This window comes from Onychostoma macrolepis, chromosome 20, assembly GCF_012432095.1.
Source record: "Onychostoma macrolepis isolate SWU-2019 chromosome 20, ASM1243209v1, whole genome shotgun sequence".
Taxonomy (NCBI): Eukaryota; Metazoa; Chordata; class Actinopteri; order Cypriniformes; family Cyprinidae; genus Onychostoma; species Onychostoma macrolepis.
This window is the reverse complement of record NC_081174.1, coordinates 21,269,874-21,284,722: the sequence shown is the minus strand read 5'-3', so window position 1 is coordinate 21,284,722 and position 14,849 is coordinate 21,269,874. Positions and strand designations below refer to the sequence as shown.

Below are 14,849 nucleotides of genomic sequence, written 5' to 3'. Positions count from 1 at the left end.
GTCTGTACGGGGGAGGGTGAACTCGCCTCCTGTGCACTCGGCGGACGCGACTGATTCGGGGGAAGAATAGCATCTTCATCGTCGTCATCCTCGTCTTCGAGGATGGCTGACAATACTTCGTCCTCGTCATCTTCCTCTCCCGCTAACGGATCGAACAGCGGGGGAAGGACTGGCGACACCCTCTCCATCATCTCTCCCCACGAGCTGCTGGCCTGTGGACAGTCCATTGGTTCCTCTCTGGGTTGAGCAGAGAGGCATGGGTCCGACTTACCAGCTACTGCCACGCGGACTCTCCGCTCTCGGGTCTTAACCGAGAACTTCGAGCAGTGAGGACAGCCCTCGGGGTTTGACAGAGCCGCCTGAGCATGTTTTGAGCCCAAACAGGAGATGCAGAGGCCGTGTGAATCCTTCGCAGAAATCCACATTCCACAAGCACACGGATGGGGAGGATTACCTTTTCCTCCAGGGCTCTCCGGTTCTTTCGTAGTGGCCATGGGACCTACACTCTCTTCGTACGGTAAGCTGCTAACTAGTACGGAGCTGTGCTACAATAGAGAGCTGTTCTTTTCCTTCTCTGTTTTGGTGCGTGGTGAGCGCCCCCAAAACTTGGAAAATAAGTATAGAACTTAGAGCAGAAAACTCGCCGTAACGCGTTAGTTATCCCACTCTAAGTGAAGCTCAACAAACGTTAGGAATCCTGCATTCGGGACGTTACCTTGCGGCTCCGTCTGTAAACTGTTGAGCAATGATTCCCTAAGTCTGCTGAGCCAGCTTCCGAAGTCTTCACGGGGAAGAGAGCGAGAACGCCGAAACGGCAGATAGCTGCGGTTTATATACAGGGAGGCGGGACTCCCTGATCGCTGCAGCGATTGGTCTGCCATAGTTGGCAGACGTGGTGTTATTGGTGCTTCCGCGATCGGTCACGCCTGAGGCGTTCCCATAGTGAGATACCGAACGAGTGTTAGAAAGAGAACTTGGTGAAAAAAAAAGCCCACCCTACACAAACATTAGTACTTAAAGCTTTATTTAAAAAGGAAATCAAATCACATTGTTGGCTTGACGTTGGTTCTCCCAGACCTGGAGAGGGCCAACTTGGGAACTTCCCTCCCACTGGAAACCTGTGGTGAAATGGAGAAAAGCAGTCAAAGCCAGAATAAACCTTCAAATTTGGGGCTCAAAAAAAAAGAAAAAAAAAAAAAAACACACAACCCCCACACACGTAAAGTGTACCTGGAACTTTGGACACACCATCAGTCCTCAACTCACAGCTTGTGTCACAGCAGCCACACCCCTCCTCACCTCCATCAGAAGATACCCATCTAAAATAAAATTTGTTTAGAGGATGCATTTATACGGAGTACAGCTGCATCATCCACCCAGACTCACCCATTTGCTTTAAAAGAACAAGCCTTATGACTTTCGTCAACCTGCACCGTAGCTGCACTTGCTTTTAGAAGACAAGTGATGTAAATCTGCAAAGACAGGCCATTTATTATTTGCAACAAACTTCAAAAGCACTTGAAACGCCACACAAACAAATACATACAGCACCACTGCTTTCTTGTTGGAACCTGAAGGCCTCCAACTGAAACTGGAGTTTGTCATTGTGCACTCTGGGCAGAAAGTTGGACATGGAGCCAGTATACTTTGCATCAGTGAGGCAACTGAAACACCAAAGAGTTCCATGAGGATCTTAATTCCCACAATTGTATGAGAACTGTGCATGTTCTTACCCATGGTTTTCAATAAAAGAATACACTGGAGCGGAGTTCACGTCAGGGCCTGTAGTGGCAACACAGTGGTCCACAAATATCTGAAGGGAACATGGTTGTACTGCTTCACAGATGCCTGAATATTTAAGACATCACCCAGGAAGAACACCTTTGAAGGCCTTTCAAACATCCAGTCATCTTAAAATAAAATAGAAACCAACACAAATGAAAACACTAGCACTTTCATCTGTATTTGAATTTCACTTAGTCTAAAGAGGAAATACAAACCAGTCATGATCTTCAGGGAGAAGACCAGAATGTCCTCTGCAACCTTGGTGGACGCATATGGGATCCAAGCTGGCTGCAGTTCATTACTGCTCACATTGTGTCTCCTGTAATGAAACACTCATTCAGGTCCAAAAGACTTGAATTGTAAAGGTTGCACTAATAATTCAAGTAAAGACACTTGACCTGGGGTAGTGGCATTCAATACCAACTGTAGCAGCACTGGACCTTACAATTGGAGTGCTTTGGAATTCTGCTGGTCTATAGTCAAGAGTAAAGATGTAGACAAGCTCATTGTCAGTCACCTGCAAGAGAGGGCACTTAGAAGCTGCTCAATATGCAGGACCTTGGCAATGAGCAAATTCTTAACATGGTTAAAGAGCCAGAAGACACACCACAAGCTGACTACCACACTCATGAAGTTCAGATTGAAAGATCAGAACTCTGGCAATAATAATCTTTTTCGATTTTTTTTCTCGGCAAAGCCTACAGTATGCCTTCAGAACACTTGGAATATATATAATGAGTTGCCTGGGATAATTTTATGTTTGTAAAAAGACTGGAAAGGTTTACAATTTATTAATGGACAAGTGCAAGTTTTTTTTGGATAATGTCTTCATTTGTAATCTCAAAAAATAAGGTAGCCAAATTTGGCTTTAGAACAGCATCAGGTTGACAAATTACTGGTTGTGACGGTACAAATAAACTATAAACTAGAGCCAGCGAGCAAAATAGGGGTTAAGCATAAAAGGACACATAGTTATTGTATGGGGGCCCCATACCTGGAATTTGCTTAGGGCCCCCAAATCGCCCCTGACTGCAAGGGTAAAGAAACAATACGCACTTGTTTGTAAGGAAGGTTGGGAATTAACCAATTTCTGTATCTACTGCTGCTGTCATGTCACGTGACAAAAGAACAAACGACTTGTTGAAAGCTACAGGCCTGTGTCTCTCAAGGCCTTGTTTTCATTGTAAAATCAAAATGCGTTGTGTTCAACCAATAACCAATCTGGATTTAATAGTGGCCATTCAACTGAATCCCCCTTGCTGTCAATCACTGAATCACTATGGATTGCAAGAGCTGAGTCCAAATCAATAGTTCTCATTCTGTGAGATTTAGCTAATGCTTTTGACACTGTTAATAATCAAATCCTTCCATCCACCCTCTCGTCATCACCGGAGATGCACTTCACTGGTTTCACCTTCTCAAGGTAAGTCCTTCAGAGTTGCTTGTGGAGGAAAGAATCAGTTCTTGGACCCCTCCTTTTCTCTATATACACACTACATCACTGGGACCCATCATCATATAGGCACACGGTTTTTCCTACCACTGCTATGCAGATAACATGCAGCTCTACCTCTCATTTCAATCAGATGATCCAACGGTATCTGCACAGATCTCAGGCAGCCTGACGGACATCTCGGGCTAAAAGAGCATCACCTGTTTCTCAACCTGGCAAAGACTGAGCTTCTCATCTTCCCAGCCTCCCAATCAGTACAGGTTACCATCCAGCTAGGCTCATCAATGATAATCCCATCATGATCGGCCAGGAATCTTGGCGTTATCCCTGATGATCAGTTGACCTTTAAAGATCATACTGCAAAAACAATCATGCAGGTTTGCACTAAACATTAGAAAGATTAGGCCCTTCCTAACAGAACATGCAACACAGCTGCATCATTTCTAGGCTGGACTATTGCAATGCTGTTCTGGCTGGACTTCACGTGCAATCAGACCTCTGCAAAGGATTCAAAATTCAGCTGCACATCTTGTCATTGAACCCAAGACAGCCCATGTCACACACAGCTTCTAATCTCTCTGTACTGGCCTCCAGTCATGGCTCACATGAAGTTAGAGTCGTTGGTGCTTGCTGACAGAACAGCAACAGGCTCCACACCCTCCTACCTTCACGCTTACAAGTCCACACCAGAAGCCTGCAGTCAGTAAATGAGGTACTCTCTCAGGGACATTTTCATTTCTTATTGGTGGAATCACCTATACCCAACTCTATCTGAGATTTAAATTTAAAAAAAAAAAAAAAAAAAAACCATCTCAGGAGACAGGAAGTGAAGCCAACTTTGGATTCAGATGTGCCTTGGTGCCTTCCTACCTTGGAATGCAGCAATTTTCAGATGCAGCCAATGTCTTCCTGACCTAGCTTTTGTTTTGAATGTTATTGAAAACTTGTATAACAGGCACTTGTTATGTTTATTGCTATTTGACGAATCACTTGTTTTCCTCAACAGCAAGTCACTTTGGATAAAAGCATCTTCCAAATGAATAAATGTAAACTCTTAGTATTGCCTACGTGTCAACAGAAGCTAGTGAACCCAACAGAAATAAGCCTTCAACCATCATGGGGGGTATTAAGGAAAAAAAAAAAACCCACCCTACACAAACATTAGTACTTAAAGCTTTATTTAAAAAGGAAATCAAATCACATTGTTGGCTTGACGTTGGTTCTCCCAGACCTGGAGAGGGCCAACTTGGGAACTTCCCTCCCACTGGAAACCTGTGGTGAAATGGAGAAAAGCAGTCAAAGCCAGAATAAACCTTCAAATTTGGGGCTCAAAAAAAAAAAAAAGAAAAAACCAACAACACACAACCCCCACACACGTAAAGTGTACCTGGAACTTTGGACACGCCATCAGTCCTCAACTCACAGCTTGTGTCACAGCAGCCACACCTCCTCACCTCCATCAGAAGATACCCATCTAAAATAAAATTTGTTTAGAGGATGCATTTATACGAGTACAGCTGCATCATCCACCCAGACTCACCCATTTGCTTTAAAAGAACAAGCCTTATGACTTTCGTCAACCTGCACCGTAGCTGCACTTGCTTTTAGAAGACAAGTGATGTAAATCTGCAAAGACAGGCCATTTATTATTTGCAACAAACTTCAAAAGCACTTGAAACGCCACACAAACAAATACATACAGCACCACTGCTTTCTTGTTGGAACCTGAAGGCCTCCAACTGAAACTGGAGTTTGTCATTGTGCACTCTGGGCAGAAAGTTGGACATGGAGCCAGTATACTTTGCATCAGTGAGGCAACTGAAACACCAAAGAGTTCCATGAGGATCTTAATTCCCACAATTGTATGAGAACTGTGCATGTTCTTACCCATGGTTTTCAATAAAAGAATACACTGGAGCGGAGTTCACGTCAGGGCCTGTAGTGGCAACACAGTGGTCCACAAATATCTGAAGGGGAACATGGTTGTACTGCTTCACAGATGCCTGAATATTTAAGACATCACCCAGGAAGAACACCTTTGAAGGCCTTTCAAACATCCAGTCATCTTAAAATAAAATAGAAACCAACACAAATGAAAACACTAGCACTTTCATCTGTATTTGAATTTCACTTAGTCTAAAGAGGAAATACAAACCAGTCATGATCTTCAGGGAGAAGACCAGAATGTCCTCTGCAACCTTGGTGGACGCATATGGGATCCAAGCTGGCTGCAGTTCATTACTGCTCACATTGTGTCTCCTGTAATGAAACACTCATTCAGGTCCAAAAGACTTGAATTGTAAAGGTTGCACTAATAATTCAAGTAAAGACACTTGACCTGGGGTAGTGGCATTCAATACCAACTGTAGCAGCACTGGACCTTACAATTGGAGTGCTTTGGAATTCTGCTGGTCTATAGTCAAGAGTAAAGATGTAGACAAGCTCATTGTCAGTCACCTGCAAGAGAGGGCACTTAGAAGCTGCTCAATATGCAGGACCTTGGCAATGAGCAAATTCTTAACATGGTTAAAGAGCCAGAAGACACACCACAAGCTGACTACCACACTCATGAAGTTCAGATTGAAAGATCAGAACTCTGGCAACTGAATCCACGTTCACTACAGCACAGCCCCCTAGAGACAGAAGAGAAGGCTCAAGCAGCTGGCCAGTACCAAAGAAGTCCTGCTTCACTTCCACATGCACCCTATTTTCCCAACACTGGACTGCTACACTGTCAGAAGGTTGAGGCTGCTGCAAATCAAAGTTAAAATCCGGCTGTACTGGCTCTTCTGGGACCTTTGGGAACTTCCAGGTAAGCTCCTGACAGGGCCCGCAATTCTTGTTTGGACTGAATACTTGAAGATGCCAGATCTGTAGTAAGTGGGGCCAGCTGGGGCCTCTGAGACTGAACTTCATAAGGACCTTGGATTGGACTCCACTGCTCCCCAAGCAGAGGATCAACCCTTTGAGGTTCTTCCGTCAGCACCCGGGGCTGAGACACTCGAGGGTGAAACAGTCTGGGTTCTAGTCTGGCACTGTACACTTGATCAAATGCAACCAGCACTAAAAGCCCAAGCACACATTCTTTAAGCCCCATTATCACAGCCACCATCTTACCACACAGTCACACTGCAGTAAGGTGTTGTAGCACCATTTTATAGTGTCATGAATACTATCCCCGCCCACCCCCAAACAAGCTTAATTGCTCCGTGGACCATCCTAATTACAGAATCAATGCCTCAGCAGCACTGAAGTTCACTCATCAAGCCCCCAAAACAAAGCAAATGTAAATTAATTAAAAACATTTTAGTCTCTCTTCTGTTTTAAGATATACAGTATTTGAACTAAATTCATATTACCATGATAATTCCATCATGTTCAGCCAGGAATCTTGGGGTGATCCTTGATGATCAGCTGGCCTTCAAAGATCATATTGCAAAAACAGCACAATCATGCAGGTTTGCACTACACAACATTAGAAAGATCAGGCCCTTCCTAACAGAACATGCAACACATCCTTGTCATTAGGCTAGACTATTGCAATGCACTTCTGGCTGGACTTCCATCATGTGCAATCAGCCCTCGCAAATAATTCAATATGCAGTAGCACGTCTATCATTGAGCCCAAAACAGCCCATGTCACAGCTTCTCATCTCTGCACGCTGGCTTTCAGTCACGGCTCGCATCAAGTTCAAGTCATTGGTGCTTGCTGACAGAACAGCCACAGGCTCCACACCCTCCTACCTTCACTCGCTCTTACGAGTCTACACACCCTTCACACTGTTAGACTTTGCCGTAATTTTACAGTTACTTACCACAAAAAAAGCCCAGTAAAATATCATATCAAAGATGCCCGTGCAACAACCCGGTAGAGGTTATAAACTGAGGTTTGTGCCCAGTGAGCACATAACGGATGTTCCTTCTAAGTGGATCGCCAGACGTCAGCTGTGAGTTTTCCTTTTTACTTAACAAATCTATTTTATAACTTACTTTTAAAATGTAAACATATATGGAAAGTAAATAAGTCTGAGGGAACTGTTTTCCTCAAAAACTGCCACTTTTGTGAAACTGACTGCCTTTTCCAGTACAGATGCACCCAATCTAGTATTTACAAGAATAATGATTTTTCTTTTGAATTTTTTACTGTCAGTTATGGTACATTTTACTCCTCAGTTAAATAAATGCCGTTAATGTGTGTGAAGTCATTTGAAGTAGTGTGTTTTCTCACAGGCTTGCCTGTTGGTTGGCTCTCTCTCAAATCATATTGCTTTGGCATGCCCTAATGGGTACATATTATTGCAAAAGCATTGTACATAGCAGAATAGAAACAAACAAAACAAAAATACATAAAATACATCTATAAATATATAGGCCTAATATTTATATAAACATTAATTGTACTACTAATGCAGAAGTGTTCACTCTTTACCTCTTAGTTTGTGGTATTTATAAATATGTGCTACTAAAGAAAAAGTAGGTCCTTCCCCAAGTAATATTCCTAATTTGTCATGTTCAGGGATTGATCGGAACTCAGGAATAATCTGTATTTGACTGTACAGTGAGTCTCTTAAGGATGTATGTTTTTCACAGTGAAGGAGGAAGTGTTCCTCCGTCTCAACTGCTCCTGACCTACATTTGTTACAGATTCGCTCTTCTGGTAACCACTTCTTTTTATTTCGTCCTTTTTCTATGGCCAGCTGGTGGTCACTAAGTCTGTACTTCGTCAGTAAATATCGGTGTTAAATTCCTGACTGAGACAAGATAGTCAGCCAGACTGTACTCTTGTTTGGTTTCAAATAACATCAGAGACTATTTTGGTCTTTGGTTTGTTCTTTCCAATGCTGTGTGCATGTCTTTTTCTCTCTATTCATAATTTCTTTGATTCTTACAGGTTTTTCAGGGTCAGTGATATTGAGTGCTTTGTTACTCAGATCTGACACCATTACACAAAGATGACTTTGAGCACAATTTTTTGCTTTAAAATATAGAGAATCTTTAGAACTAGAGTTTAAATTAATCCAGAACTTTACTTTTTTAGATTTAGGGGGAAATGGCCTGATTCCGCTCTACATGTTATTTGACGTGTTTGTGGATATGAAGGATGCTTCTGCTGAACTCTATCTGTAGACTCTCTAAAAGGACATTTGCACCAATCTTTATGGCTGTAGTTATTCATTGGTCCCCAGAGCTCACATTCATATAGGGCAATAAGCAGTATGACACTATCAAAAATCTTTGTCCAAATTCTGATGGGAATGTTTATTTTCAATAATTTAATTTGCATGCCTTGCAGTGCCCTGCAGACTTTTATAAGTAATGTTTCGATTGCCAAATTGAAATTTCCAGTGGAAGTTAAGCGATTCACTGTAGAAATCTAATAATTGTATGGTTGCGGACAAAATGGCTCAACACGAGAGCAAAACAAAGACATGTGAAATAAAACATGCTATAAAGAGTGGCTTGATTAGTGGAAACAGAACGTAACAACTCCAAGTCACTTACACACGTGTAAAAGCAAATGCTACTACATGGGGATGATTAGATAATTCAGCCACTTTAGTTTTGAAACTAGTTCACTTACAGAGCTCAGTTTAAGTGCTTCCATTCTATCAGTTTAAGTTTCAACTTGCTTTTACTTTAAAAGTAAGAGAATGAAAAAGTTCCAAACACTTGTTGGTACTTAAAGCTTTATTTACAAGAATCAAATCACATTTTTGGCTCGATGTGGATTCTCCCAGACCTGGAGAGGGCCAACTTTGGCTCTTCCCTCCCACTGGAAACCTGCTGTGATAAATGAAGGAAACGGTCAGAGCAAGGATAAACCTTCAGATTTGGGGCTCAGTCACATGCAAAATGTACCTGGAACTTTGAACACACCATCAGTCCTCAACCCACAGCTTGTGTCACAGCAGCCACACACCTCATCACTTCCATCAGAAGACGCCCATCTAAAACAAATAAATTTGTCTAGAGGATGCATTTATACAGAGTATAGCTGCATCATCCACCCAGACTCACCCATTTGCTCTAAAAGAACAAGCCTTATGATTTTCGTCAACCTGCACCATAGCTGCACTTGCTTTTAGAAGACAAGTGATGTAAATCTGCAAAGACAGGCCACTTATATGCAACACTTCAAAAGCACTTGAAACACCACACAAACAAAATACATACAACACCACTGGTTTCTTGTTGGAACCTGAAGGCCTCCAACTGAAACTGGAGTTTGTCACGGTGCACTCTGGGCAGAAAGTTGGACATGGAGCCAGTATACTTTGCATCAGTGAGGCAACTGAAACACCAAAGAGTCATGAGGATCTTAATTCCCACAATTGTACGAGAACTGTGCATGTTCTTACCCATGATTTTCGATAAAAGAATACATTGGAGCAGAGTTAACCTCAGGGCCTGAAGTGGCAATACAGTGGTCCACAAATATATGAAGGGGGGCATGGTTGTATGGCTTCACAGATGCCTGAATATTTAAGACATCACCCAGGAAGAACACCTTTGAAGGCCTTTCAAACAACCAGTCATCTTAAAAAAAATAACCAAGACAATAAGTGAATAATAAGTGAAACTCAAACAGATGAAAATGTTCGTCTAAAGAGGAAACAAACCAGTCATGATCTTCAGGGAGAAGACCAGAATGTCCTCCGCAACCTTGGTGGACACATATGGGATCCAAGCTGGCTGCAGTTCATTACTGCTCACATTGTGTCTCCTGTAATTAAATACTCATTCATGTCCAAAAGACTTGAATTGTAAAGTTGCACTAGTAATTTAAGTAAACAAAACACTTGACCTGGGGTAGTGGCATTCAATACCAACTGTAGCAGCACTGGACCTTACAATTGGAGTACTTTGGAATTCTGCTGGTCTATAGTCAAGAGTAAAGATGTAGACAAGCTCATTGTCAGTCACCTGCAAGAGAGGGCACTTAGAAGCTGCTCAATATGCAGGACCTTGGCAATGAGCAAATTCTCAACATGGTTAAAAGCCAGAAGACACACCACAAGCTGACTACCACACTCATGAAGTTCAGATTGAAAGATCAGAACTCTGGCAACTGAATCCACGTTCACTACAGCACAGCCCCCTAGAGACAGAAGAGAAGGCTCAAGCAGCTGGCCAGTACCAAAGAAGTCCTGCTTCACTTCCACATGCACCCTATTTTCCCAACACTGGACTGCTACACTGTCAGAAGGTTGAGGCTGCTGCAAGTCAAAGTTAATATCCAGCTGTACTGGCTCTTCTGGGACCTTTGGGAACTTCCAGGTCAGCTCCCTGACAGGGCCCTGCAATTCTTGTTTGGACTGAATACTTGAAGATGTCAGATCTGTAGTAAGTGGGGCCAACTGGGGCCTCTGAGATTGAACATCATAAGGACCTCGGATTGGACTCCACTGCTCCCGAAGCAGAGAATCAACCCTTTGAGGTTCTTCCGTCAGCACCGGGCTGAGACACTCGAGGCTGAAGTCTGGCACTGTACACATGCTCAAATACAACCAGCACTAAAAACCCAAGCACACATTCTCTAAGCCCCATTATCACAGCCACCATCTTACCACACAGTCACACTGCAGTAAGGTGTTGTAGCACTATTTTATAGTGTCATGAATACTATCCCGGCCCACCCCCAAACAAGCTTAATTGCTCAGTGGACCATCCTAATCATAGAATCAATGCCTCAGCAGCACTGAAGTTCCCTCATCAAGCCCCCAAAACAAAGCAAATGTAAATTAAAAAACAAAGGAACCATTTTAGTGCTTTTGTTGCTTTTATTTTAAGATATACAGGTTTTGTTTTATTATACACTTTTTTTTTGGCTTTATATAGTTTTATTTTAAGTTTTTGATAGTTATCTTGGGTACATATAGATATATTTCCTACATTGTAAATGTCTGATGTGCTCTTGTCTCCACCACAAAAAGTTACTTTGAATGGCTGCACATCTTCAACTTCCTCATAGTCATATATTTATTTGTAATGAAGACTGATTGACTACATCTAGATTAATTAAAATACTCCAGTGGTTCCTGTAAGTGAGTGCAGGAACAGGGACTGCACATTCCTAAACTCATCAAAGTAATTACCAGAATACACTCTGGAGATCATACACTGGCTGCCAATATTGTGTTCAACTATATGCCACACCTCTCTACTTCAAAGTGACATTTTCAGATTCTTCTTTTAACATCCTTGACGGTAAGTGCAAACACATGCACCAGCCACATGCTAAGGGGAAACAAAAGCCCATTAACGGAACGCTATGATGGCGATAACATCTACAGGAACTTCCAAATACAGCCCCATTATGTTCAAATAGACTCTAAACATGTCACAGGAAGATGGGAATTTCACACGGAAAATAAATCACAATTAATCACAGCACTTTACCTTGTTCAGCCTTAATACATAAATTTTGTTCTAAATAAAAATAATACTTACCTTGAATTTAAATGACTAAAGCCTGTGGCATTGACAAAACACTCGGCACTGGCAACTTTTAGGATCACTTTAATTGAACAATGAATACACTATTTAGTGTAAAAATAGTCTTGGGGTGTAAGCTCTCTTGTTTAACCTCTTAATGGTAACAGACAATGAGGGTCATATTCAGGGTCTCAGAGGTAGGATAGAGGAAACTGGTAAAGGTTTCAACTTACGAAACAGGATGGGAAAATCACTTATGTTCAATACACATGCCTTCTATAAAAAAAGATCTATTAAGGGTTCTATTGAAAATCACACTATACACACTATAACTATATAAATGTAAGACTTCACACAATAATGGGCCTTTACAATTTAATTGTAATGATGAAAACATGGTATGAACACCAAGTATGAATCCATACACATTTGTATGCTTGTATCTCAATACCAAATTTCTCAATGAATTCCAGTAGCAAATTAGACATACCATGAATCATACAGACACTCTTTTATCTGTTCCTGATCTCTACACAGACACATTCCATGATGGAGACAGGAGACTGGATATGTTTATCACTCTGCAAAACACATGCAGATTTCCTGTGCAGGTTAGCTATCAAGGTCAGTGATCTAACCTCAACTTTGACACTGCTGACAGATCAGTGAACATTTATTTAATTTTATCCAAATTAAAATGAGGTATAGCTGAAGTGTTATAAAATTGTATACTTTCACAAAATGTTCATGCCCATGAATTTAGAGAGATCAATTTAGACTTTTTATTCCATAGTGATTTCATAGTCTTTGAAGACAGATTTGAGCTTTTCCACTGTCAGAGCATGGTCAGCCTTCCCATATCCCTAGAAAAAGAAAAGAAATGTGAGATAATCCCTTTAAAAGCAGGCTTTAACTCAAAACACCAATAACGTGTCTAACAAATAACATTTGTATGAAAGATATGAAAGGCCCACACTTATTTTAATGCACTGCGGTTGGTTCACTTTATATATGCAGTCTATTTTAAGCAAATTAAAGGGTCTCCTTATAATTATGAGATGTGATCTGATCTATTAAATTTATTAAAGAAAGATAAATATCTGAATAGTAGGCCTACTTCTACCTTTTGTGTCTCTATGATACTGTAGTTGTTTGCAGGTGTCCATGTAACCCCTGCTGTAACCTTATGTCACAATATTAAGTGGTTGTTATAAAGGTTAAGGGTGTTACCGTAGACTCTCCAAACACCCGAAGTTTCTTTTCTGTGTTGTTGTGCTCAATCTTGCCACCACCAAGACAACTACACTCAAGTCCCAAAGCCTCCATAGCAGGATTCACTTTTTCAAATATGTGATCTGAATAAAAAAGTTGAGTGAATGATGAACCATTCCAGAAATGATCATGATCATGTTTATTCTGAGATCTGCTGTAAGTTTCAGTCTGGTGAGACTGACAAGAGTTAAACACATTTCTACAGCAGCTAGTACTATCTTCTTCAAAACTTAGCATCTCAATCAAGCCTCAAAGTTAATTCAGTTATATCTGTCAAACATTTATACCAACGTTTTTATGTTTACACGTTACTTTAGGTGGTTTCCTCAATGTCCATAAACAGTGATGAACAGAATGGATGTTACCAGTTGATTTAGAAATACTGCTGAGCTGTCTGAGAAGGATAGAGTTAACTCGCTGGCTTGCAGAGACAGACAGACAGTCACGCTATTGCACTTGCAAGCGTGCACACTTACTGTGGTACTCCGCAGTTTTAGTTCCCCTCACTATCACTTTTTGTTCCGTTCCACCTTTAACTTTTATGTTCACTAATATGTATTTAAACTTTCCTCCGGATCAATGTCGACATCGGGCACTTTGCTCAACGCGTCTGCCATCTTCGCTGGGGCAGCTGCAGGCAACAGTCAGACGAACCTTATACAGTCCTCAAGCACCGACGCACGCCAGTATGCGATATCAACAGACGCTCCAAACCGGAAATGCGTATTAAAAAATAACACGAAGAAAAAATGTACATTAGAACGACTTTTAAATATTGTATTAATAATAAAATAAAAATAAATACACTTCAAAATTCTACATACTATTTACCTTCTAAATCTTTAATATCAAGATTCTCTGATATTGATGATATATGCTGTTTTTGTAATAATGAGTAAGAGATACTGACTCACTTATTTTTTGACTGTAATGTAGTAAACAAGTTTTGGATTGATTTGGCAGATTTTATATTTAATTTAATGAATAGTAATTATTGCTTTACTTTAAAGGATGTTATCTTGTGTTATGAAAATAAAAGCAATAAGGATCTAGAATTCATTGTTAACCTTTTTATTTTATTAGCAAAATTTCACATACATAAACAAAAATTTCTTAATTCATCTCCTATGTTAAATTTGTTTTGTTCTGACTTTGACTTTATATTTCTTCAATAAGACTGTTAAAAACAAAAAGTCTGTGAAATGTTTAAAATACTATGATACACTCTTCAATCCCCTGGTACTTTGTAATATCCTTATTCGTTAAAAATCAATGTGAGCTATGCTTTTTTTTTTTTTAAATTAATTATTATTATTATTATTATTATTATTATTATTATTTTATTTAGTTTTTGTCTTATTTGTTTATATTTTGTATTGTTATTATTTGAATGTTACCCTTTTCTGCAATAAAAAATTACATTAGAACGAATGAGTGAATTAATGGATTGATATGGTAGAAACTTCAATTAAAGGAAAATGTTTTTGAAAGGGCAGAAACTATCAATGAAGTAAATAAATTAGTACAAAATATAAATTCAGACTTTATTATTATTATTATTATTATCTGGTTCTTTGTACAGTTTAAGTCAAGCCTGAAAAATAAAAATAAAACTAGCTTATCAGTGTGACATTGTGCCTGTTATCTCCCTCTCACAACCTCTTCCCTTCTACAGACTGCGGACTTTCCTCTCAGTCCACGTCAGCATACTGTTGTATCTAATCAAAATAGCCTAGTAGGCCTAATTCCTGTGGTTCTTGTTTTAGGAAACTTTTCCATGTTGTTCATCTAGAATAAAAAAAAATCCCAAATTAATGCCATAAAAGATGAATGAAAGAGGATCATCTTGGAGTAACCAGGATGTTGCACATTTTTACCAACACCAAAAATGTCTGTTTGTTTG

General features: G+C 40.3%; 3 protein-coding genes and 1 pseudogene across 3 annotated transcripts; all 4 read right to left on the bottom strand.

Annotated features, from left to right (window-relative positions):
* Positions 1 to 1,007: 1,007 nt before the first annotated feature.
* LOC131526617 (zona pellucida sperm-binding protein 3-like) lies at positions 1,008 to 3,417 on the bottom strand. The gene is given in 10 exon segments (XM_058754963.1): positions 1,008 to 1,118; positions 1,231 to 1,319; positions 1,387 to 1,472; positions 1,547 to 1,664; positions 1,734 to 1,812; positions 1,815 to 1,910; positions 2,001 to 2,104; positions 2,184 to 2,302; positions 2,393 to 2,494; positions 3,382 to 3,417. Coding segments are annotated over 10 exon segments (909 nt in total). The 3' UTR covers positions 1,008 to 1,038.
* A 982-nt stretch (positions 3,418 to 4,399) lies between these two features.
* On the bottom strand, positions 4,400 to 6,379 carry LOC131527480 (zona pellucida sperm-binding protein 3-like; annotated as a pseudogene).
* A 2,510-nt stretch (positions 6,380 to 8,889) lies between these two features.
* On the bottom strand, positions 8,890 to 11,595 carry zp3a.2 (zona pellucida glycoprotein 3a, tandem duplicate 2). Its single transcript, XM_058756799.1, is given in 9 exon segments — positions 8,890 to 9,022; positions 9,098 to 9,186; positions 9,257 to 9,342; positions 9,413 to 9,530; positions 9,598 to 9,775; positions 9,859 to 9,962; positions 10,044 to 10,162; positions 10,252 to 10,693; positions 10,695 to 11,595. Coding segments are annotated over 9 exon segments (1,326 nt in total). The 5' UTR covers positions 10,802 to 11,595; the 3' UTR covers positions 8,890 to 8,939.
* Positions 11,596 to 11,742: 147 nt separating this feature from the next.
* On the bottom strand, positions 11,743 to 13,578 carry si:dkey-51e6.1. The gene is given in 4 exon segments (XM_058756800.1): positions 11,743 to 12,537; positions 12,905 to 13,029; positions 13,423 to 13,518; positions 13,521 to 13,578. Coding segments are annotated over 4 exon segments (345 nt in total). The 5' UTR covers positions 13,564 to 13,578; the 3' UTR covers positions 11,743 to 12,456.
* Between the last annotated feature and the right edge of the window lie 1,271 nt (positions 13,579 to 14,849).